The sequence below is a fragment of the Dromiciops gliroides genome, chromosome 5 (assembly GCF_019393635.1).
Source record: "Dromiciops gliroides isolate mDroGli1 chromosome 5, mDroGli1.pri, whole genome shotgun sequence".
In the NCBI taxonomy this organism is placed as follows: Eukaryota; Metazoa; Chordata; class Mammalia; order Microbiotheria; family Microbiotheriidae; genus Dromiciops; species Dromiciops gliroides.
In genome coordinates, this window is record NC_057865.1 from 118,764,733 (window position 1) to 118,787,753 (window position 23,021).

At 38.5% G+C, this 23,021-nt stretch overlaps 1 protein-coding gene across 1 annotated transcript in view; it reads right to left on the bottom strand.

Moving 5' to 3' along the window:
* The window catches only part of SND1 (staphylococcal nuclease and tudor domain containing 1), a 486,824-nt gene that overhangs the window by 317,532 nt on the left and 146,271 nt on the right, over positions 1-23,021 (bottom strand). The window contains exon 11 of the mRNA XM_043965422.1: positions 4,870-4,959. Coding sequence (XP_043821357.1) covers positions 4,870-4,959 — 90 coding nt within the window. The remainder of the gene's footprint in view (positions 1-4,869; positions 4,960-23,021) is intronic.

The following is a 23,021-nucleotide window of genomic DNA, read 5'->3' on the forward strand; positions in this document are numbered from 1 at the left end:
GATGATATGGTACATATTTTTATGAAGATTGAATTTATTTACAGGTAAACCACAATCCATTCCTCTTCTCTGCCAAGTACCTTCTTCATTCCTATCAAGGCTGCACTCTGACCTTCTTCTACCATACAGCCCAGCTCTCCATCCTGAAGCCTCACTCCAGCCATGGAATCCACACACTGGAAGTACTTACTCCCTGCTGCCTCTTCCTCAAGAAGGTCCTTTTATAATTTCTTTTTAATGAGGGCACCGTGCCAGCCAAGCTGTGTTCCTCTCCAGGCTTTCTGTACCACAATCTAAAAGGATAGCTGCTCTTTTCAGTTAACAAGTAGCCAAGTAAATTTTGATCACCTTTCTATACAATCTAGAAACTCCTTTAATTGGGCTTACTCTGGTAGTTAAGAAAGTTTTACCTCAATTTTTTTTTCCTGTTTAGAATTTTATTTTCCAAATTACATGTAGAAACAAATTTTGCCATCGATTATTTATTTTTTTTTTTTTTGTGAGGCAATTGGGGTTAAGTGACTTGCCCAGGGTCACACAGCTAGTAAGTGTTAAGTGTCTGAGGCCGGATTTGAACTCAGGTACTCCTGACTCCAGGGCCGGTGCTCTATCCACTGCGCCACCTAGCTGCCCCTGCCATCAATTATTTAAAACTTTGTGTTCCAGCTTCCCTTCCTCCCTCACTTCCCACCTCTCACCCCCAAGAACTCAAGCAATTCAATATAAGTCATGCATGAGTAGTCATGGAAAACATCTCTATATTAGCTAGATTTTGAGGGAAAATAGATAAAAACAAAACTTCAGATTAAGGAACTGTCAAAAAAAATTATGTTTCAATCTGTTTTCAGATACCATCAGTTCTTTCTCTGTAGATGGATTGCAATTTTCATAAGTCCTTCAGGGTTATATTGGATCATTGCCTTGCTGAAAATAACTTCCCAGCAGATCATCTTATACTATTGCTGTTATTTTGTATACAGTACATTTCACTCTGCTTCAGATCATGTAGGTCTTTCCAGGTTTTTCTGATAGCATCCTGTTCAACATGACTTTTATATAATACCTTAAAACCTGTAATTTTCTTCACAATAGCCCAGCAAAGTAGGTACCATATGTTTTGCCATTATAATCAATCATCATAACTGTTTCCCTCCATCCTATTCCCTTCCCATGATATTTACTCTATTTGTTCTCTTCTTTTACCCTATTCCTCCTTAAAGTGTTTTGCTTCTGACTGTCCCCTCCCCCACTCTACCCTCCCTTCTTTCATCCTTCCCTCTTTATCCTCTTCCCCTCCAACTTTCCTGTAGTTATACAGATTACTCCTCCCAATTATTCCCTCCTTGAGCCAATTCTGATGAGATTAAGGCCTCTGAGCTAATTCTGTGTGCTAAGTTTTCTTCTTCCCTCCCTCCTAAACCCTCCCTATGAAATAAAGCAATTCAATATGTCATACATGTGCAGTTATGCAGAACATCTTCACCTTCCTCAAAAGTGTTTTGCTTTTTACTGCTCCCTCCCCCAACCTGCCCTTCCTTCCTTCCCCTCTTCTCTCCACTTCCTTATCTCCTTCTCCTCCCACTTTCCCTCGGGGCAAAATATATTACTATACCCATTTGAGTATGAATGTTATTCCCTCTTTGAGCCAATTCTGATGATGGTAAGATTCACTCACTACCCCACTCTTTCCCCCTCTTCCCCTCCCTTCCATAAGTGTTTTCTTGTTTCTTTTATGTGAGCTCCTTTTCCCAAGTCTACCTCTCCCTTTCCCTTTCTTCCAGTGCATTCCTCTTACCCCTTAACTTTAAGATGTCATCATGGGTTAGCTAGGTGCACAGTGGACAAAGCACCAGCCCTGGACTTAGGAGGCTCCAAACCCAAATCCAGCCCCACACATAAGTCACCCCACCCTGCCTGCCCCACAAAACACAAGGATTTAAAAAAAAAAATGCCTTACAGATATCATCCCTTCATATTCAGTTCAAACCTGTGTCCTCTAAGTGTATTCCTTTCAGCTGCCCTAATACTGAGAAAGTTCATATGAGTTAGAAGGACTATCTTCCCATGTAGGAATGTAAACAGTTTAATCTTTTAATATCCCTCATGATTTCTTTTTCCTGTTTACCTTTTTATGCTTCTCTAGGGTCTTCAATTTGAAAGTCAAATTTTCTATTCAGTTCAGGTCTTTTCATAACAAATGCCTGACAGTCCTCTTTTTCATTGAAGTCCCATTTACAATCCAGTGAGAGGGCTGAACTGCTTTGGGGAGGGGGGGGGGGGGCCACAGAAATACAGGGGTGCCCTAAGGAGGAATTCAGCTATCCCACCCCAGCAGGGAACCAGGAAGAAATCCTGAGTGGCAGGAGGCCCAGACAGGGGAGGGGCACAGGCTCACCAGAGCTAAGAAACACAGCACATACCCTTTTGCTGGCTGGTTAATTAACAAGTTGGCTTGAGGTTATCTTTGAACCAGCAAATAGGTCAGGCGGGAGAAAAACCTCAAACCAAAACACCTGAGACCCTCTGAAGCTTGGGACAGTGTACCCTGGAAGTAGGGTCCCATTGTAAGAGTGAGTTAAAGGTTGAGAAAAAGACAGCAAGATAAGCAAGCAAAGAAAGTTGAGAACTATTGAAACTTTATTTAGCTACAAGGAAGGTCATGGTGCATCCTCAGAAGATAACAACCTCAGGGCCCCTACATCCAAAGCTTCCAAGAAAAATATGAATTGGTCTCAGGCCATGCAATTGCTCAAAAGGGACTTTGAAGAGAAAGTAGGAGAGATAGAAGGAAGATTTAGAGAGGTGGAGGAAAGAATGGAAAGAGAAATGAGAGCAATTCAGGGGAATCATGAGGAAAAAAATGTCAACAGCTTGAAAAGTCAAATGGAAAAGGAGATACAAAAGCTCTCGGAAAAAAATAATTCCTTAAGAATTAGGATTGAACAAAAGGAAGCTAGTGACTTTATGAGAAACCAAGACACAGTAAAGCAAATCCAAATGAATAAAAAAATAGAGGGCAATATAAAAATATCTCCTTGGAAAAAAAGCTGACCTGGGAAATAGATCCAGGAGAGATCATTTGAAAATCATTGGATTCCCTAAAAACCATGGCCAAAATAAGAGTTTAGACAGAATCTTCCAAAAAATTGTCAGAGAAAATTGCACTGATATTCTAGAAGCAAAAGGTAAAATAGAAATTGAAAGAATCCATCAATCACCTCCTGAAAGAGATCCCAAAAGGAAAACCTCCCGGCTCTAAGGTAAAGGAGAAAATATTACATGCAGCTAGAAAAAAGGAATTCAAATACTGTAGAGCTACAATAAAGATAAAACAAGATCTAAAAGATCATTGAAGGACCGGAGGGCATGGAATATGATATTCCGGAGGGCAAAGGAATTGGGGCTACAGCCAAGAATCACCTCCCGAGCAAAACTGAGTATAATCTTTCAGAGGAAAAAAATGGAACTTCAACAAAAAGAGGACTTTTAGGCATTTGTGATGAAAAGACCTCAATTACTTCCTTTAAATTTGACAATTTGTCCCAATTCATTTATGCTAATCCAGAAATAAATAAAGATTCTCTTTCCTTACATCTTAGTCACTATATGCAATGTAGAATAGATGCAGATGTCTGAAGGGGAAAACTAGAAAGGTGCTATGCTCTGTTCACCACCCCTTCCCCCTGGAGGTAGAGATGGTCCTCAAGAGCACAAAGGTATTGTCACAACTGATGTTTCTAGAAAGCATAGTCACTGTCTGGTTTCAATTGAAAAGTAAAGGATAGCAGGAAAAGCATCTTGAATCTGGGATGTTCCAGACCAAGAGAACTGAACTACATCATGTTCCCTACCCAAAGTGGTTAAATATTCACCACTTATAAAATGTCACCAGCAGTGATAGTATTTGAGCTTAACACAGGAAAACTGCAATACATGGGCAACTGTAGCTTCATGCCCTGAAGGAAAAAAGAATTCCCCAGGAAGTCCACCATTATAATCATATAAAGTCATTAAAAATGCAAGGAGTAAAGACTTCCCAGCATTATAGGGAAAGGTACAATATACCTAAACAGTGCCCTTTCTAATTTAGAATAAACATGGTATCTGGTAAAGCACTGCATGGTTGTCATGGTGACCTTCTAGCCTATGTAGGCAGGGTCTAAATTAAATCAGGACATTTCTAAAAGAAAATAGGGAGGAGGTCTAAAGACAACTAATGCAAATTACCACTCATTTCTATTCCATTTTGGTTTGATTCTGATGAAAAGCTATGTTTGTCTGAGTACTATTTTTGCTTTAGACAGATACTTATGATCTAGCTCCTATGATCTCATATTAATCTTATGAGATGCATCATAAGGAGGGAAGAGTTAGAGAAAAGACATTAAGTCTTCAAGTCAAGGTATTGAAGAGATGTTCAGTAGTAGATCAGAGATCTGGTATAGCAGAGAGAGCTGAGGGCTGTCCCCTACTTAGCCCTCTTTACAATTCAAGGAGAAAAGCTTATCCCAATCTTTCAAGTGCAGATGCAATAGCCATTGGTCACCAGCAAAATCACAGATTAACTTTCAGAGGAAGTATCTGAACAAAGAGGGTCAGTCAAGAGAAGGGGGCTCTGGGCAGTGTGCAATTACAACACCTGGCATTGGGCTTGAACCCTAGAAGACAATACACTCTTAGACTTCAGGATCAGCTCTTGGTGAGGGTCCTATCTGTTGAAACACTGCGGAGTTTCTTCCCAACTCAGGAGAAAATGGTCGCCTACTTGGCCTTGAACAGGTACTGCTTGGCTTTAAGAAACCAATGAAGGAATAAGCCATGGTTTTGATGAAATACCACCAATTTCTGATGCTTGAATGCATTGCTTACCTTCTTCCCAATGAGCTTTTTCCGGAGGAACTCTCGAGCCTCAAACATGTAAGGAATGTCATACAGCGGGCGAAGTTTCTTGTTCTTGTCCTAAAATCATAGGGGGGAAAAGGACAACATATCAGTATGAGGGCAACCTACCTGAAAAACTGCCAAACCCAGAACCTTGTAAGCAACACTGAAAACAATGCTATCTTCTACAGCGAAATGACACAAAATGTTGGGAACATGCAAAATGCCTAATAAGCATTTTCTAACTCTGATGCCTGAATGATTAAAATATCTAACCATGGACAAAATCATTTTTGCCATAGAAGAGGCTCTAAGAAACCCTCATGCTATGTTCCAAATAAAAAGCAATGGGTCTGAGGTGAATCTTAAGACCAGGAAATTTGAATATTTCTTCCTCATCATCTCCCCTGAAGTTTATTTCTTAGAGGAAAAAAAAACCCATCTATGGAGAATTTAGTGGTATACAGCAAATATCCTAACAAAGATCACTTGAGATCCACAAATTATTTTCAAATAGTCTACAACCATTTACTGATCCTACCATTCGCAAAGACATTTTCTTCTATCTCCACTCTTTCACAGCCAAACTCCTAGAAAAAGTGGTCACCACTCCATCCCACAGTTTATTCTTCTATGGCTCTTTTTTCAATCTCTTAAAAACTGTGGTCCAAGCAAATTCCATTACAAACTGCTTTCTTTCTCTAAGGAAAGTAACTAGTAAATTCAGATGCATTTAGAGAAATATTTGCTCTTTATTTAAGATCTTTACTTCTGATCATATTAAGGAAAGAACTTTTGTTTCCTGTGCTTTTTAGTAAATTTTAAACATAAATGTTATATCCTTACAAGTGGAGAACCATCACTCCTGCAAATACTACCAGGAAAGTTTCTGATTATGGAAGCTCCTTATTTATAGGCAATTACAAGGAAATAACATGTAGGAAGGAGCCTTGCTGATTTGTTTAACTAGCCCCAGCACTGAATGATTAAAATGACAGTGGCATTATTCCAATGCTTTTCCTTAAAGAACGCAGAGAGTGCTTTATAAAAAAGACATACTACCCTAAGCCAAGAGGAAGAAAATGCTTAAAAAACAAAAACAAACAAACAAAACCATTGATTCACCCTCAGATCAAGATCCTAGACTACGAGAGGTACTTGGTTGCACCTATGTTCCTAAGTGAATGCCCAATAAATGATGAAAAGAATATATGTTAGAAACGTACGGGGGCAGCTAGGTAGCGCAGTGGATAGAGCACCGGCCCTGGATTCAGGAAGACCTGAGTTCAAATCCAGCTCAGGAACTTAACAATTACTAGCTGTGTGACCCTGGGCAAGTCACTTAACCCCAATTGCCCCAACAACAACAACAACAAAGTATGGAAAAAGACCCCCCAAAATTGCTAGAAATATGAAACAGGATACAGAAATCAGTGAAATAAAGCACATTGCCCAGAAATTTGGTTGGGGTAGATTGTACATAGATGGACCTGAGTTTCCTGACTTGTAAAATTAAAGTAGCTGGGCTACAATGTCCTCTCAAAGTCCCTTTCAGCTCCAACATTCTTTGCTAGGAAACATTAGATGGCAAAAGCAATGTCTGTGCAGTTTTAAAATGTACCACAATGGATCAATGGAATAGGTTAGGCATAGGAGACTGTAGCAAATGATTATCATAATCTACTGTTTGATAAACCCAAAGACGTCAGCTTCTGGGATAAGAACTCACTATGTGACCAAAACTGCTGGAAAAACTGGAAGATAGTATGGCAGAAACTCGGCTTGGACCAACATCTTACACAGTATACCAAAAAAGCTCAAAATGCATATACGATTTAGACATAAGGGGTGATACCATAAGCAAATTAGGAGAGGAAGGAATAGCTTACCTCCCAGATCTATGAAGAGAAGAATTACTTATGACCAAACAAGCAATAGAGAATATTATGAAATATTTTCAAAATCTGATTGTACATATATAACGTATATCAGGCTGCTGTCTTGGGGAGGAGGGAGGGAGAAAAATTTGGAACTCAAAATCGTATAAAAATGAATGTAGAAGACCATCCTTACATGTAACTGGAAAAAAATAAAATACTATTAAGGAAAAGAAAATGTACCACAAGTTATAAATGCTTACAGAATTCCATATGCCAATACCCACGTTCCAAGCTCTGCGGTATGGTTTATGATCATACTTAAGGAGGCATTAAGAATACTCCTTTGGCAGGAGTTGCTAGGTACTGGAAATCATAAGGAATATAAATAAAGAATATAATACTGACTAGCACTGAAGACCAGAAAGGGGCCTGTATCTTCATTTAGCCACAGAAGTTATAGCATATATTGATAAGCTGTGTGAATATACAAATCTAAATGAACACTATTTTGAAACACTGATCAAATTGACCTGTGAGCCTCCAAAACCATGGCTAGAGGGGTTTCATTTCCGACAAAACATTTAAGCCAAGGGTTGGGAAGAAAATAGTGATAATTCTTTAATTATCTGTTCAATCATGATATTGTCATTTCCTGTGGAATCATGTCATAACAAGAAACGCTGGAACAAATATCATATGATGAAAGCTAGAAACACTGCATGAGGAAAAACAGCAAATTTCTTCAAGCCAATTATCCATGGTTTGTTGGTTTTTTTTTAATCTCACATAGCAAGCAAAAAAAGACTAATAGCACTAAAAAGCAAAGTTTCACAAGTGAAAACAGCAACATCTATTTGTGCTAACACTCTAGGCTCACTCTAAAGTCCAATGAACTAGTAGCAACTGGCAACTATGATCACCTTGGAAAACACATTTTGATAGTTTTCTGTTTTAAAAGTTTAAGGCATTGCTTCTATCTAGTTTTTCAAAATCTTGAAATAGAAATATCCCTGAGAAATTCTAAAATAAAACCAATTCCGCCAAATTACCAGGTATACAAAAACATTTTAAATGGTTAGGCAATTGTAGATATAATATAAACTGTGAAAACAGGACTTCTACTGAAGCTTGATCTTAATAGAACTGTCTAGTTTAGATGATAATTTATATGAAAATCTGTTGTTTTTCTAAAGACAGGAAAATAAAAAATTATGCTTGCTTTTCTGGTGGGTGGATGATACACAAATCAAGATGTGCAAGCAGTCATGGATCACTCTGGAAATGACGCTCTGTGTAGGCCTTGCAATGACTCAGATCAGAGATGGGAAACCTATCTGCAGTCATCTGCCATCTTCTAGCCAGTGGAAGAAAAAACACTATCGCCCACATATTAGCATCTGAAGGCACTAGCTTAGCATTATTACAGTTATTTTCAATTGGCACTGCTATCATGTTTTTCAGATGGTGCTATGGCCTTTATGAATGGAAGCCCCTTCTCTGCCTTTGCTCAGGCCTATCTTTATTCTATTCTTGAAGACCTTCACTGAAATAGGCTGCATAAACTTTTGGGAGAATAATTTTGCAGTGTTTTTTTATTATTATTATTATTATTATTATTATTACAATATCTAATTAATAGGAAGTTTCTTCATTAGCTTATACCTCAATCTATTTTGATAGTATAAATTTTTTCTCAGGTCCTCCCTGGAAAAGAATAGCAGATATCTCTTCTCCTCATGACCCTTTAAAGGATCAATTTGTCTTCAGAAAAGGCAATTCCTTAAGGAACTGAATCCCCATTGGTGAGGCTTAGAGGTGGGGAGGGAAACAAAAGTAAGAAAAAGGAAAGGAGTTCAGTAGGAAGGAGATAGGGAAGAGGGAGGGGGAGTATAGGGAAAAAGAAGAGAAGGACAGAGTACAGAAGGGAGAAGGGGGAGAATAGACAAATGAATGTGCCAGAAGTAAGAGCAAGGTTAGAGTGAAAAGCATGGGTTTTGGGGCAATGAATTACAATGAATCCCAAGTTGCCCTGTTACTGATGCTATTTCTATAAAAGATTTGAGTTTGAATCATGGCAGCCAGGAGACAATCCACGGTCTTTTAATGCTCTTTGGTCCTTGCTTTAGAACTACTCAATGGGAAAAGGGTTCTATCTACCATGTTTAACAGACAGGTCTACTAAAAGGGGATATGTGATACCTTAGCTATAAGGAGTGATAATAGCTAGGGGAAAAAGACCAATTTAAAACTTGTGTACACTTCTGGCCACATTTCAGAAAACACGATTAATAGAGTAAAGGTCTCCATCAAAATGTTCAAATTGCTGATATCTTCACTAGGTTTATCCCAGAAAGGAAGTTACAAGATTTCCCTGCTAGCTAAGATGAAAGACTTTTCTTCTCCATTCTGGACCCTCCTCAATTATCTACTCTGAAGCCGCAAGAGGCAAAGGCAGCAGCTTTGATATATTCAGTATGCCTTGGGGGTTTCAAATTGAAGAAGTGTCTTATACAAATTTCTCTAAGCTGAACAGTTCAACTGATCAACCCTTACGAAAATATCCTACTGGGCTATTTTTAAAAATCACATATACCCACATTGTATTCATGTGTACACATCTATACTTCAACAGAATGGTGAAGTAAGAGTTAAGTACCCTCACACAGCCTTTAAACTTGTTTTATATCCTATGTTTAAGTGGGCCAGGAATGGAGGTATTTGATAACTTTGATTGCTTCAGATACTTCCCCCTTTCTACAGATACCAATCTCCTTCCACAAAAGTCCAGTGGGAAAACTCATTCAATTCGATACACTCCTTATTATCCACAATGACAGACATATTACAATGTAGAATGGCATTATCTGAGGCCCTCAGTATGGAAAGAAATCATCCACCGAAGCAAAGGCAGTTAGAAGTGGGGGTGGTAGAGGAAACTGTTCCAAATAGATCAAACCTTTACACCTTCCCTCCCATTTGATTAACTGTAGTAAAATTACAAGTGTCCATCCATGTGGGTATGGTTTTTAAAAACATGAAATTTAGTTTCCCAGTTAATTTTTTTCAGATGCTTTTACTTGCTTTTCTGACTGATCCTCCAAAGGTAAAAATGCAGACATTTTATCTGCCCACCAGTACCTCTCTCAAATACCTAAACCTTAAATGAGGTAGGGAACTGCTGTTTAACTGAACTCATTTGTATGATGCAAAAATCATAAACCTCAAGTCTACATTTGAAATTTATGACAGTCTGTTTTAATAAGGAAGAACTATATATGTTTCCCTATAATCATTCAATCATCTGGTGTATTAGTTACCTACAATAGGTAGGGGAATTTTTGTTTTGTTTTGGTTTTTTTGGTGAGGCAATTGGGGTTAAGTGACTTGCCTAGGGTCACACAGCTAGTAAGTGTTAAGTGTCTGAGGCCGAATTTGAACTCATGTCCTCCTGAATCCAGGGCTGGTGCTCTATCCACTGTGCCACCTAGCTGCCCCAGTTATTTTTAATGCCTAACTTAGAAATCAATTCTAGTTGAGTGCCTTACTATCTGTGTAATTTTAGTCAATCCTCTGTAGGACTGCTTCTTCATCTATAAAATGGGAAGGTTTCATGAAATAAGTTCCAAGGTCCCTTCTGGATCATAACCCCATGATTCTTCTCTATCAAATCTTTTGTAGATCCACACAAAATTCTTTTTTATTGATCCTTTTATTTTTAGCAAAGATGATACTTAGTCTAAAAGACCTACTAACGTGTCTTGGGCCCAAAGATATAGTTTTATGAAATACTGTTGGATCATTTCATCCAGCGAACTTTAAAATACACAAACTCTTTTGTGGCCTTGACAACAGGAGTTCTTCCTGACTCCAGGTCCAACACTCTATTCCCAGCACCACCCAGCTGCCACCATCTTTAGCAAGCATAAGCTAATAGGTAAACATGAAAACAAGAGAATGGATTAACTCTTTAAAAGAATAAAGAGGGGCAGCTAGATGGCGCAGTGGATAAAGCACTGGCCCTGGATTCAGGAGGACCCGAGTTCAAATCTGGCCTCAGACACTTGACATTTACTAGCTCTGTGACCCTGGACAAGTTACTTAACCCTTATTGCCATGGGGGGTGGGGGTGGGGGGCTGCAGGGGAGCAGAGAATAAAGAAAGCATAAAAAATAGAAAAGAACAGAAAAACGGAGACTCACACTTATGGGACATGTATAATCATGAGAATGGAAAGAAGATGAATTTGGCATTTGTGGGCAAACTGGGGTGTACAGGGTAAGACTAGAATTAACAGGAGGAAATATTAGTAACCTATGTATGAGGTGATCAGGATACAGTCTAAACTAATGGCTGTGTGAACACTATAGAGTGGTGAATTCAAGAGACAGTTTCAGATATCAGTGCCTGCTCATATCTTGCCAAAAGGAAGGCAGTTTCAGTTTCAGAAAGACAAAATGGGAAAAGTCCAAACCTAATTCTTCAGTTTGTTGACCTTAAAGGAACTTACCTGTTATCTTGAATACAAAGTATTTTATTATATGTCAGAGAAACTAGTTCATACCAAAATTATAGGACTGCACACAAGACCATCATGTAAAAAAATCTTTTTGGAAACTGCTTAGCTACTCAATTATATTTGCACACTGAATAGAACAGCATTTGGAGAAATGTTTGCTATTCACTGCTAGTGTAAAGGAAATGGGGAAAAAATAAGAAAAGAAAAGAAAAAGGACCAGGACCAGATGGATATATGCACATACACAGAATCAAAATGTAGAGCAAGTAATGTGTTTAAAGGCTCTGAGGACTTATCATCCATGGCAGCAAGACCATATGTGGTACACTCAACATAGTTAAAATACTTCTGCAACCATAGCAGAAATAGGGAAATAAAAGAACAGCACAATCCCTCCAAAAACCTAAGGGCCAAAGCACGGCTTTGTCACTTAGAAGGAAGAAGCTGGGAAGCCAGAGGCACAGTCACTAAGACAAAAGGCTCCTCTGGGCTGGTCCAGCCACATTAGCCTTCTTAGTACATCAATGGCCTTGAGTCACGTGAAAATATATTTTTTCAGCCATTTAATTGCTCTGGGAAAATAATGTTATTTTCAGGGAGAACTTAGTTCCCAGCTTTATGTGTGAGGCTAGAGAACATAGAGCTTTTCCTATTTCTAAGACTCAGAAACTGAAAGAGGAGAACAAAGTTAAAACACTCCTGCCATCCCAGGTGAAAAGGTGTGTTCTGGACACCAGAGTTATGTCCTCATGAAGAAACTGGCTACGAAGATGAGCAATCCAGTGTGGGCAAGCTGCTGTGTCCAGCTCTTTGTGACCTCATTTGGGATTTTCTTGGAAGTGATCCTGGAATGGTTTACCATGTCCTTCTCCAAATCACTTTATGGATGAAAAACCTAAGGAAAACAGTGTTAAGTAACTTGCCCAGGATCATATAGCTAGGTGTCTGAGGCTGGATTTGAACTCAGGTCTTCCTGAATCAAGGCCCAGTGTACCACCTGAAGCAATACACTCTCCTATAATTCTGAGAAACTTAGGATCTACATAAAACAATGCATGATCATGCCACTTCCATGGCTATCCTAGCAGAACAAAGAAGGGAGCTGTCTGGGAATATTCTGAATACCACCATGGCAAAAGCAGCACACAAAACTATTTTACAACTGCAGAAAGATACTGGAAGGCAACATTAATATCTCGTCCATGTGGACAACAGAAAATCCAAACACTATATTGCCTAAGTAAAGGCAATGTAAAAGAAATATTCAGAAAGAAATGTTATAAAAACAAAAGTGTATCAGGAATTGTTGATACCCTCATTTCATAATTAACTGGTTTCCTAATGGTAAGCCAATCTCACATCCTGGTATAAACCCCACTTGACCATCAGAGGAAGCTGGTGGCCCAGTGGCTAGAAAATTAGGCCTGGAGTCAGGCAGACCTGAATTTTTATATGGCTTCAGACACTTACCAGCTGTGTGACCCAGGACAAGTGACTTAAACCAAGTCTCAGTTTCCTCAGCTAAAAATGGGGGCAATAACAGCACCTATCTCAGGGTTTTTGTGAAGATCAAATGGGCTAATATTTGTCAAAAATATTACACTGTGCTTAGCACAGTGCCTGGCACATGCTTGTTCCCTCCCACACCACCCCTTCAAAATGCAAGCTGTTTTTGGATAAATTGCTTGTAGCCTTTTTCTCTAGCATTATAGTTTAAATCAAAATAATAATAGTCTACAGTGCTCCTTTGCTTTTTCCTTTCCTAGTTCAGGTATTAGGCCTAAGTTAGCCTTAAGAAGAAACTGTGAGCCTTTCTCACAATTTTTGAGAATAATTTGTGTAATATGGCGGTGAAGTGGCCTTTAAAACTTTTACACCATGTTCTTTCCACCATGGACCTCATCATACCCGCCCCTTCCATGAACCTCACACCCAAACACAATCTGGCTCACCTAGCTCTCACACTGGTGAGCTTTCACATCACTTTGTCTCAAGCCAAGATACCACTTCTTCCCAGCTATCTCTAAAACCTACTTCCACCTCAACCCAACCACTTCTGTGATTCCCCTTTATGTGTAGTTTTCTTCCATTAGAATATCAGCTCCTTGGATAAGGAATGGCTTGCTAGCTTATAGTTATATCCTGAGTCCTTAGTAAGGTATCTGGCAAATACTGAGTGCTTAACAAATGTTTTATTTACTTTTATTCATTTATTAATAAATTATTTTTGATTTATAAATAGATTTTATTTATTAATGAATCTAATACGGGCTTTTGGGGGGGTACCCCTCAGGGCAATGAGAGTTAAGTGACTTGCCCAGGGTAACACAGCTAGTAATTGTCACATGTCTGAGGCTAGATCTGAACTCAGATCCTCCTGAATCCAGGGCCAGTGCTTTATCTACTGCACCACCTAACTGCCCCCCATATTTAATGTTTTTAGGGATATAATTCTGAGCACTGTTATCAGTATTATAGAAATTCTAGTATGTCTTCTCATTATTATCATTATCTTTGGCATGGTAAAAGTTTCTATGATTTCTTCTTCAAAATACTCCTTGTTTGATGATGTCATTGATTTGATGATGTCAATGATTTCATTCAATCTCCTTTTAGGCTAGGGCATGTGTTTATCTTTTGCCTCTGCTCCCTTTATGTTTATTCTTTTTTAGTATGTTTTGGTCAGTCAAGAATGTGTTTAGAATTTCTGATTTTTCACACTTATTTTCAATTTCTTTATGCCCTAATAAATGCTCTATTTTTGTTAAGATGCTGAGAAACATATATCTTTTAGTGGTCATATTTCAGAAGATGCTATAAATCTTTTACTTCTAAAATCTCTCAAGAGTTTGCTCAGTCCTGCATTTTCCCATTTGTCTTTATTACATTTTCTTCTAAACTAAGAGGGGAAGATTAAAATCTCCTACTATTATTGTGTTACTATCAATGTCTTTTTGCAATTCAGTTAATTTTTCCTTTATGAATTTAGATGTTCTGGGATTTGGTGCAGAAATATTTAATAATATTGATTCACTGTTTATTGTACCTTTAAGTTTAATGTAATTTTCTTTATTTTGTTGTTAACTTTTGTTTTGTTTGCTGTCACCATTGCAACTCTCACTTTTATAGATTCACACGATGCATATTAAATGTTTCAACTTCATTTTGAGTTTGTGTGCCTTTGGTTTTTAGATGTGTTTCTAGTTAATTAAAAAAAAAAAGATTCCATGGTTTTATTTTCTTATCTATTCTACAGCTATCTTTTGTCTTATTAAATTTTTTTTAGGTCACTTATATTTAAAGTTGAGATATTTTCCTCTATTTGTGTCATTAGTATTTCTTTTGGATTTTAAAAAATAGCCTTTCTCTTTTATGCCAATACTATTTTCTCACAATTGAAGCAGGCCCTACCCCACCTCTTAGAATTCCCCCTTCCCATTTAGCAAACCATCTCCCTAGCTTTCAAGCTTTCCTAAAAAAACTGGGGTTTTTCCTTTTGTTTAATTATCTATTTTTCTTAGTTAATTAAGTAAAATATAAATTCCCCCTACCACTCATTCCCCTCCAACTTCTTATGCTTATCAGCTTTTTATCTCGGCCTTTTCTCAAAAAAGCTTTTTAAAAAAATCTCTTTTCTTATCTTTTCCTTCCAGTTTCTTCAAAAATTTTATTCTCAAACTGCCATCTTGAACCCACAGTCCCACAGGCATCTTAATACATCCAAAACAAAACCCATGATCTTTTTTCCAAATCCCTCCCCTCTTCCCAACTTCCATTTTACTGTCAATAGTATGTGTCACTATCCAGTCATTCAGTCTCACAACTTAAGTGTCATTTTTGACTCATCACTATTACTCAATACAGAAATCCAATCTACTGTCAAATCCTGTCATTTCAACCTGCACAACATCTCCCTTCTCCCCATTCACCCCTGCCTCTTAATTTCTGTGGGTTTTGTTCAAGATTTAACTGAATTTCTGCAAAAAGACGTTTTTCTATCCTCTGCAGTAACTCATTCCTTCCTGTCTCAGATTACCTCCCATATATTCTGAATATATCTTCTATGTACCTATTCACTTAAATGCCATCTCCCAATTTAGATGCCCCTTAAAGGCAGAAACCGTTTTGCTTTTCTTTTCATCCTTAGAACTTGACATAGTGCCTGACATATGGTAAGCACTTAATTATTGCTTGGTGACTGAATGATCCATAAGAAAACAATGAAACTTAATGCATCCAAACGCCCAAGCTTGGCCCCAAACAAAATTGATGAGAAAACAACCTCCCTGCCTATTTCTTTGCAAAGATAGGGGACCATGGATGGGGAAAGTTTCTATAAAATCGGTTTTTTTGATATATTGGTTAGTTTTGCTCTATTTTTTCCTTCCTCTTTTTTATTTTTTATTATGAGGAACAGTTCTCAGGGAAGAGTTAGGGAGAGGTATACAATTGGAAATGTAAGTGATATAAAAACCTAAGCAAGAAACAATATATACACATACATATATGACATATGTATACATGCATGTATATACACACATATATAGATGAAAAACAAGATTTGTGTCTCTCTGGTTTGTACATATGTAGATACATTACATACATACTCCAAAAGACAATGGAAATAATTCATATGTTGGATCTCTTACACAGTTTTGAAGGTAAACATACTTCCAACAATAAGACAACAATTTTCTATTTAACAACAGTATGGGTCTCAGTTCCAAACTTCACCTTTCCGACATTATCCTCATTTCCTTCACCTACTGAAATTAAAACTATTCTGTGCCCAAAGGGCTATGGGGCTGTGCATACCCTTTGACCCAGCAATACCACTACCAGGTCTATAGCCCAAAGAGATCATAAAAAAGGAGAAAGGACTCACATCTATAAAAATACTTATAGCAGTTCTTTTTGTGGTAGTTAAAAATTGGAAACTGAGGGAATTCCCATCAATTGAGGAACAGCTGAACAAGTTGTGGTATATGAATGTAATGGAATTGTGGTGTAAGAAATGATGAGCAGGTAGATTTCAGAAAAACCTGGAAAGACTTAAGTGGACTGATACTGAATGAAGTGAGCAGAACCAGGAGAATATCATATACAAGTAACAGCAACACTGTGCAATGATCAACTACGACATACTTAGCTATTCTCAACAATACAATGATCCAAGACAATTCCAAAAGACTCACGATGGAAAATGCGATCCAAATCCAGAGAAAGAACTATGGAATCTGAATGCAGATCAAAGCATATTATTTTGCCTGTTTTTCTCCTGTGATTTTCTCCTTTTGTTCTGTTTCTTCTTTCACAACATGACTAATGTGGAAAAATGTTTTACACTATTGCACATGTATAATCTATATCAGATTGCTTGCCATATGGGAAAGGAGAAAGGGGAAGGAGTAAAGAAGAAAATTTTGGAACTCAGTCTTTCAAAAAATTAATGTTGAAAACTGTCTTTACAAGTAATTGAAAAAATAAAATACTATTAATTTTCTGAAAAAATTAAAGTTCTTTCCTAGAACAAAATAAAAGGAAAAATTTGGAGGAAAACAATTGCATTATTTATCTCACACTAATAAAATATTCACAAGAGCTAGTCAAATGTGTAAAAAAAATTCTCTAGTATTTTAAAAAATGAACCTGAAATATTACACTGAGAAGTATAAAGGCCTCTCTTTAGACAATATTTTGATGTCTTCCCTGATGTTCAGTCATTTCAGATTATTTATAACCACATTTGGGGTTTTCCTGGCAAGGATATTGGATTATCTCCAGCTCATTTTACAGATGAGAAAACTGAGGCAAACAGGGTTAAGTGACTTTCCCAAGGTCACACAGCTATGAAGTATCTGAGATTACATTTGAATTCAGGTCTTCCTGACTACAGGCCCAGGCCATGAGGGTGGGCATTGCAAATTCTTTCTACCAGTCTAAGCCAGTCTGTCTCTGCCTTTATCTGTTGTCTCCCTCTGTCTCTCTCAACGTATTTAAATATCGAGTAAATCTAGTCTCATGCCAATGGAATGCTAGAGATCTTTTTAACCCTACAGAATGAAGATGACTAATTTTTATTTCACAGTCTAGTTGTCATCAATCAGTACTATATCAAGATACATCAACCATTTCAACCACACATAAGCACTGGCAAATATAGTCAAAGGAATAACAAACAGCTCAAGCAACCTTCTCATTGTACACTGCTTGCATTACAATGGCAAAACACAGAATGTAAACACACATTCCATCTCTGCTCTTTTTAACCAATAACATTCAAATTGGAGGGGGGAGGGGTGGAGAGGGAAGACTTTCAGCCATGAACAGTAAAAGGACTTTATTTAAGTATTCATATGTACTGAATATGGTAAGAACAACCATATAATTACACTCCACCCCAGTTCCCATGGACAAAAAAGGTAATCCCACAAACAATACTTGAGAATACAGGGGAAAAAAAACACAAATAAAACTAACATGTAGAGTACTAAACTCAATTACAAGGCAAATAGCACCTCTTTCAAAATGATTGTATATATACATATATGTATATAAGTGTATAGATATATAGATAGAAGACAGATAGCGAGATAGAGAGATAGAGAGAGAGATAGATGGATGCATAACCAATACACATGAAGCCAGTAAGACTAGGCTCTTCAGTGATCAGATTAGGGGTCGGTCAATACACACTTATTAAGCACCTACTCTGTAACAAACCCTGTGCTAAGTGCTGAGGATACAAAAAGAGTATCTTTACCTTCAAAGACTTTGTAATCTAACAGGGGAGACAATAATCAAGCCAAAAGGAACAAACAAACAACATACAAAATAAACAGGAAATAATTGAGAGGGAAGGCACTAAAATTAAGAGGGGTTAGGAAAGTCTCCCTATAGAGAATGGGGTTTTACCTGGGACATAAAGGATGCCAGAGAAGCTAAAAGGCAGAGGTGAGAAGGAAAAACATTGCAGATATGGGGAGATGGCCAGAAAAAAATGCCAGGGAGATGGAGTTTCTTATTCAAGGAACATCAAAAAGAGGACAGTATCACCAGATCAGAGTATCTTTCAGGTAGTAAGGTATAAGAAGACTGGAAAGGTAAAATGGGTAAGGGGAGAAGGATAGGTTATAAAGGGCTTTGAGTGCCAAGTATATTTGACACTGGAAGTAATAAGGAGCTACTGGGGGGTGGGGGTGGAGAGAGAGAAGAGAAGGAGAAGAGATGTGTGACCTGGTCAGATCTTTGCTTTGGACAAATCACTTTGGAGGATGGATTGGAATGGGGAGAGACTTGAGAGACAGGCCTACAGGTTGACTACTGTAGTAATCTAGACATGATGTGATATGGGCCTGCACCAGACTAGTGGCTGTGAAAAGATGTTGCAAAGGTGGAAATGGAAAGCCTTGGCAAAAGCTTAAGGATTGGGGGGGTGGGGGTGGGGGGTGGGGAGGGGGGTGGAGAGAGAAAGAAAGAAGGTGAGAGATAGTGAGGAGCTGAGGATGACACCCAAATTGCAAGCCTGAAGGAAGGAGGATGGTTTTGTCCTAGTCAGTAACAGGGAAGGTTGGGGGAAAGAGAGATAGGGACAGGAGAGAGGGTTGGGGGGGAAAGATGATGAGTTTGGTTTTGACCAAGTTAAGTTTAGGTTCATTACTGATATCAAGTTTGAGATACCTGAAATGTATTTGGAGATATAAGTTTAGAGGCCAATAAGGTTTGAGTATGGCCTACAGAGGAATCCACATAGAGATGGTAATGAAATCCATGGGAGCTGATGAGATCACCAAATGAAGTAGTATAGAGGGAGAAGAGAAGGGAGCCCAGGACAGAATTCTGAGGGACAACAACAGTTAAGAGGGTATGATCTAGATGAGAAGTCAGAACAAAGAGCCTTGAGAAAAAGTATTATAAGTAGGAGAACTAGGAAAGGGTTGTGTTCTGCAAGTCTAGAGAGAAGAGCATACCAAGGAGGAAAGAGTGGTCGTCTGTGTCAAAGGCTGCAGAGAAGTCAAGAACAAGGATTGAGAAAAGGCCTCCTTTTCTATACTTAAGTAGGAGCTAAGACTCATTTAGTAGTGTGATAAAATAATGGATTTTGGCAGATGCCCAGGGGTCCCACCTGATTGATTTAGTATTGTTTGAATTGGATGAGAATGAGAAACTGACTAAGTACCTACTTAAGGGTGATTGGATGTAGACCACCTGGCTGGCCCTAAGTGAAGCTGTTCTTAGAGGCAGAGTACTACTGGCATCAGCACTCTCAACCAATCTTCTTGAAGGACCTCCCCTTTCAGGGAGGGAGAGAGGAACTAGGAAGCACAGTTTAGCAGGCTGCTGGAGCCTCTTTTTGGTGAGGAAGAGGGGAGTGGCCAGAGAGGGAGAACAGGAGTTCCCCTTGTCATTTGGGACATCAGTTTGGTGGTGAGAGATTTCATTTGGGCTACTAGGAAAGGAAATTGATTCCTTTCTCTCTGGCTATACCAAATTAGATCTAAGCTAGGAATTCCATGCTATAAGGAATCTGTTCTCAATCTCTCTCTCTTCACTAACTTTTATATATATATATATATATATATATATATATATATATATATATAAGCCTAAACTCTTGCTGAATTTATCAGTGATTTTAGCCAGCTTCCCCACCAAAACTTGGGGAGGGGGAGCCAGATTAGGACCCACAATTTAAATTTTAAACAACACAGTTGCCTCAGTCTCCAGACACCAAGGATCTTCTGAATGGAAAATGTCCTTCCTCATTCCCCTCATTCCCTTCACATTTTACAGTTTCATTGCCTCTCTACCCTGAGGCCAAAAAGGCAAATTATACACAAAACAAAACAAACACTGAAAAAAGTGGCAAGTAACATGGAAATATTTATAAAATATGAATTTAGCATATGTAAATGAAATAGAAGAAAGTATTCTTCCATGCACCTCCAGGGTGGGGTATTTGATGACATAAGATTCTAGGAAAATGACTTAATATCTGCTCTACCCAGTGCTATTCACTGGATCACCTCACACAGAAAGCAATATTATCAGCAAGTTATAAGATAGCTCAGATTTCCAGAGAAGACTATTCTATAAATCCTAAGTACTATCTTTTTTTTTTTAAAGCAAGCCTAAATTATGCATTGTAAGGCAGAAAGACATCATTAGATAATGGGTTTCAGTCACATCTCAAGATGATATGATGGACATGGTACTAGACTTGGAGTGTCAGGTAGACCTGAGTTCAAATTCTGTCTCAGACACTTACTATCAGCATGACCTGGAGCAAATTACTTTTAAAATAGGGGTAATAGCACCTATTTCATAGGGTTGTGAAGATTAACTGAAATAACATAAGAAACACAATTGCAAACCTTTGTGTGTAGGCCTCCATCAGTCGTGGACAACCATGGATCAGCGCCTTGAAGAGCCACAGGCCACAGTGTGGCTGTGCAGTCCGATACGGGAGCCGCAGCTCCTGAGTGACTTGTAACCAGTAACTGCCACATCCCGTGTTGTATCTACCCCATGAGGAGTAGCTGGAGTGTCCTCTCCAGGGCACTGGCCTGGGCAGATCAATTGGAAAACAAGCTGTTGCCCATGCAGCAGGTTTTCCCTATCCGCGACATTGGTGGATCCAAAGGAGAGGCAAAACCAATACAGTTTGGCACCAGTGCCGCTGCAGGAGTTGCCAGAGGGATGTGATGTCCAACATCCAACTACCTAAGGGACTCTGACTCCTGATTTTTCCTTGGGGTTAACTCCTGAAGCCTTTCCCATATATGGGTATAGCCGCAAGGCAGCAGAGGTTTAAAATCAGGGTTTCCTTCCCCTAGGCAGGTTGCCTGCCAAGGCTAAGGAGCCACACCTGCCCGAAAACCTTTAAGGGCTATGTAAATGTTGATATCATTAACATATCCCTTTACATTCCATGAACATACTGTAAGGGGCTAAAATTCTAGCTATGCTATCTAAAATCTAATGAGTGGTCTCCAATAAATTATAAGCTTTAGCAAGAGTTAGACTTTTAAGCATTTATTAAGGAGAATAAGAATTTGGTGAAGAGAAAGAGAAAGGCCTAGATTCATCTATCTATTAAAGGGAGAGAGCATTCCTAGCTCCGCTCTCCGTCACAGTCCACATGAAAGAGCATCAGCCAGCGCGCCAGTCTCCCCCTTCTTCCTCCCACAAGCAAATGTCACCTCCTGACACCAAAGAAAAGACGCATGGTCCTGCCCTCAGAGGCCCTCTCCTCATGTTGGAGTTTTCCTACAGTAAGTCTCCAGCAGGTGGCATCATTCCAATCACTACAATACTAATAATTCAGTAACTATTTATCAAGCAAAGGAATCCTCACTCATGGGAAGCAACTGGTAAAGGAGAAGGAATGTTAATATGCCACAGAAGTGAAAACAAATTATTTCATGGAAGAGGAGGAAGAAAGGGAAAGAGAAGGGACAGGAAGGAGGACAGGGACAAGAAGAAGGGATGGTAATAACTAACTATTCATCATATGCCTAATAGCAGCTATTACTGAAGCCAAATGAAAATGCTGCCCTAATATCACCAGTGCATGTACTTACATGCAGCACTACTAATTTGGCTCCTAACACTTTTCTTTAACAGTTATTGAAATAACACAGATTCTTCTACCCTGGGAAAAGCATCAGGACTAGATGATTATATATAAATTCTCAGATACCCAACACATTTACAAAAAGAGTCTCCTTATGCTAGCTAAAAGAAATCCAAGGCCTGGCCCTCACCTTCTATTCCACTACAACAAACCATTTTTGTTATCTCTGTGCCTTTTTTATTTTAACAGTTCTCTGTTCCACCCACCACAAAAATCCTATTTGTTCAAGTCCAGGCTCAGTGTTATATTTCTCCACCAACTCTACTTTCATGTCCCAACAAAAGTAAAAATAACCTCTCTCTTCCCCGTATCATTTGGGTTTGGGTCTGGGAGTGAGGAGACAGTAAGTTCTGTCAAAAAAAAACTTGCTCTAAACCTGTTTTCTGACGTGTAAAATGAAAAGGGCTGTATTAGAAGTTCCATCCTACCTGCAAAATTCTAGAAAAGTATGATCTTTGATCATACAAAGACACTTTAAATTTCTCTTATAGAACAGATATTCTGTAGAATCTCTTGTTGGCAGTAAGTAATATAAGACTTATATACAGAGTCTGCCTTGCACTGGAACACAACTCTTTTGGCTTAAAACAAAACAAAACAGGGGCAGCTTGGTAGCGTAGTGGATAAAGCACTGGCCCTGGATCCAAGAGGACCTGAGTTCAAATCCAGCCTCAGACACTTGACACTTACTAGCTGTGACCCTGGGCAAGTCACTTAACCCTCACTGCTCTGCAAAAAAACAAAAACAAAAACAAAAAAACACCTAGCACTAAGACAAGCTGAAAACTCAACTTTTACAACAAAATGTCACTAATTTAGACCACACAATTATTAAATTCTGAGTTAGGGCTAGGTTAGTTATATGCATATTATCATAAGAATTGTTTGACAAATCAGTTAAACATAAAACTAATTTCTATTTGCCTACAAAATATGAGATGGCAATTACAAATAAGTTTATCTGATAGTTACTTGGAGAAGTTACTTAATCTCTCTGGGCCTCTAAAATATGAATGAGCTGAACTAGGTGGCCCCTTAGATCCCCTCTATTTATTAAGGGAATCCTCAAAAAATATGACTTGCCAATACTTAACTGGACATTTCAAGT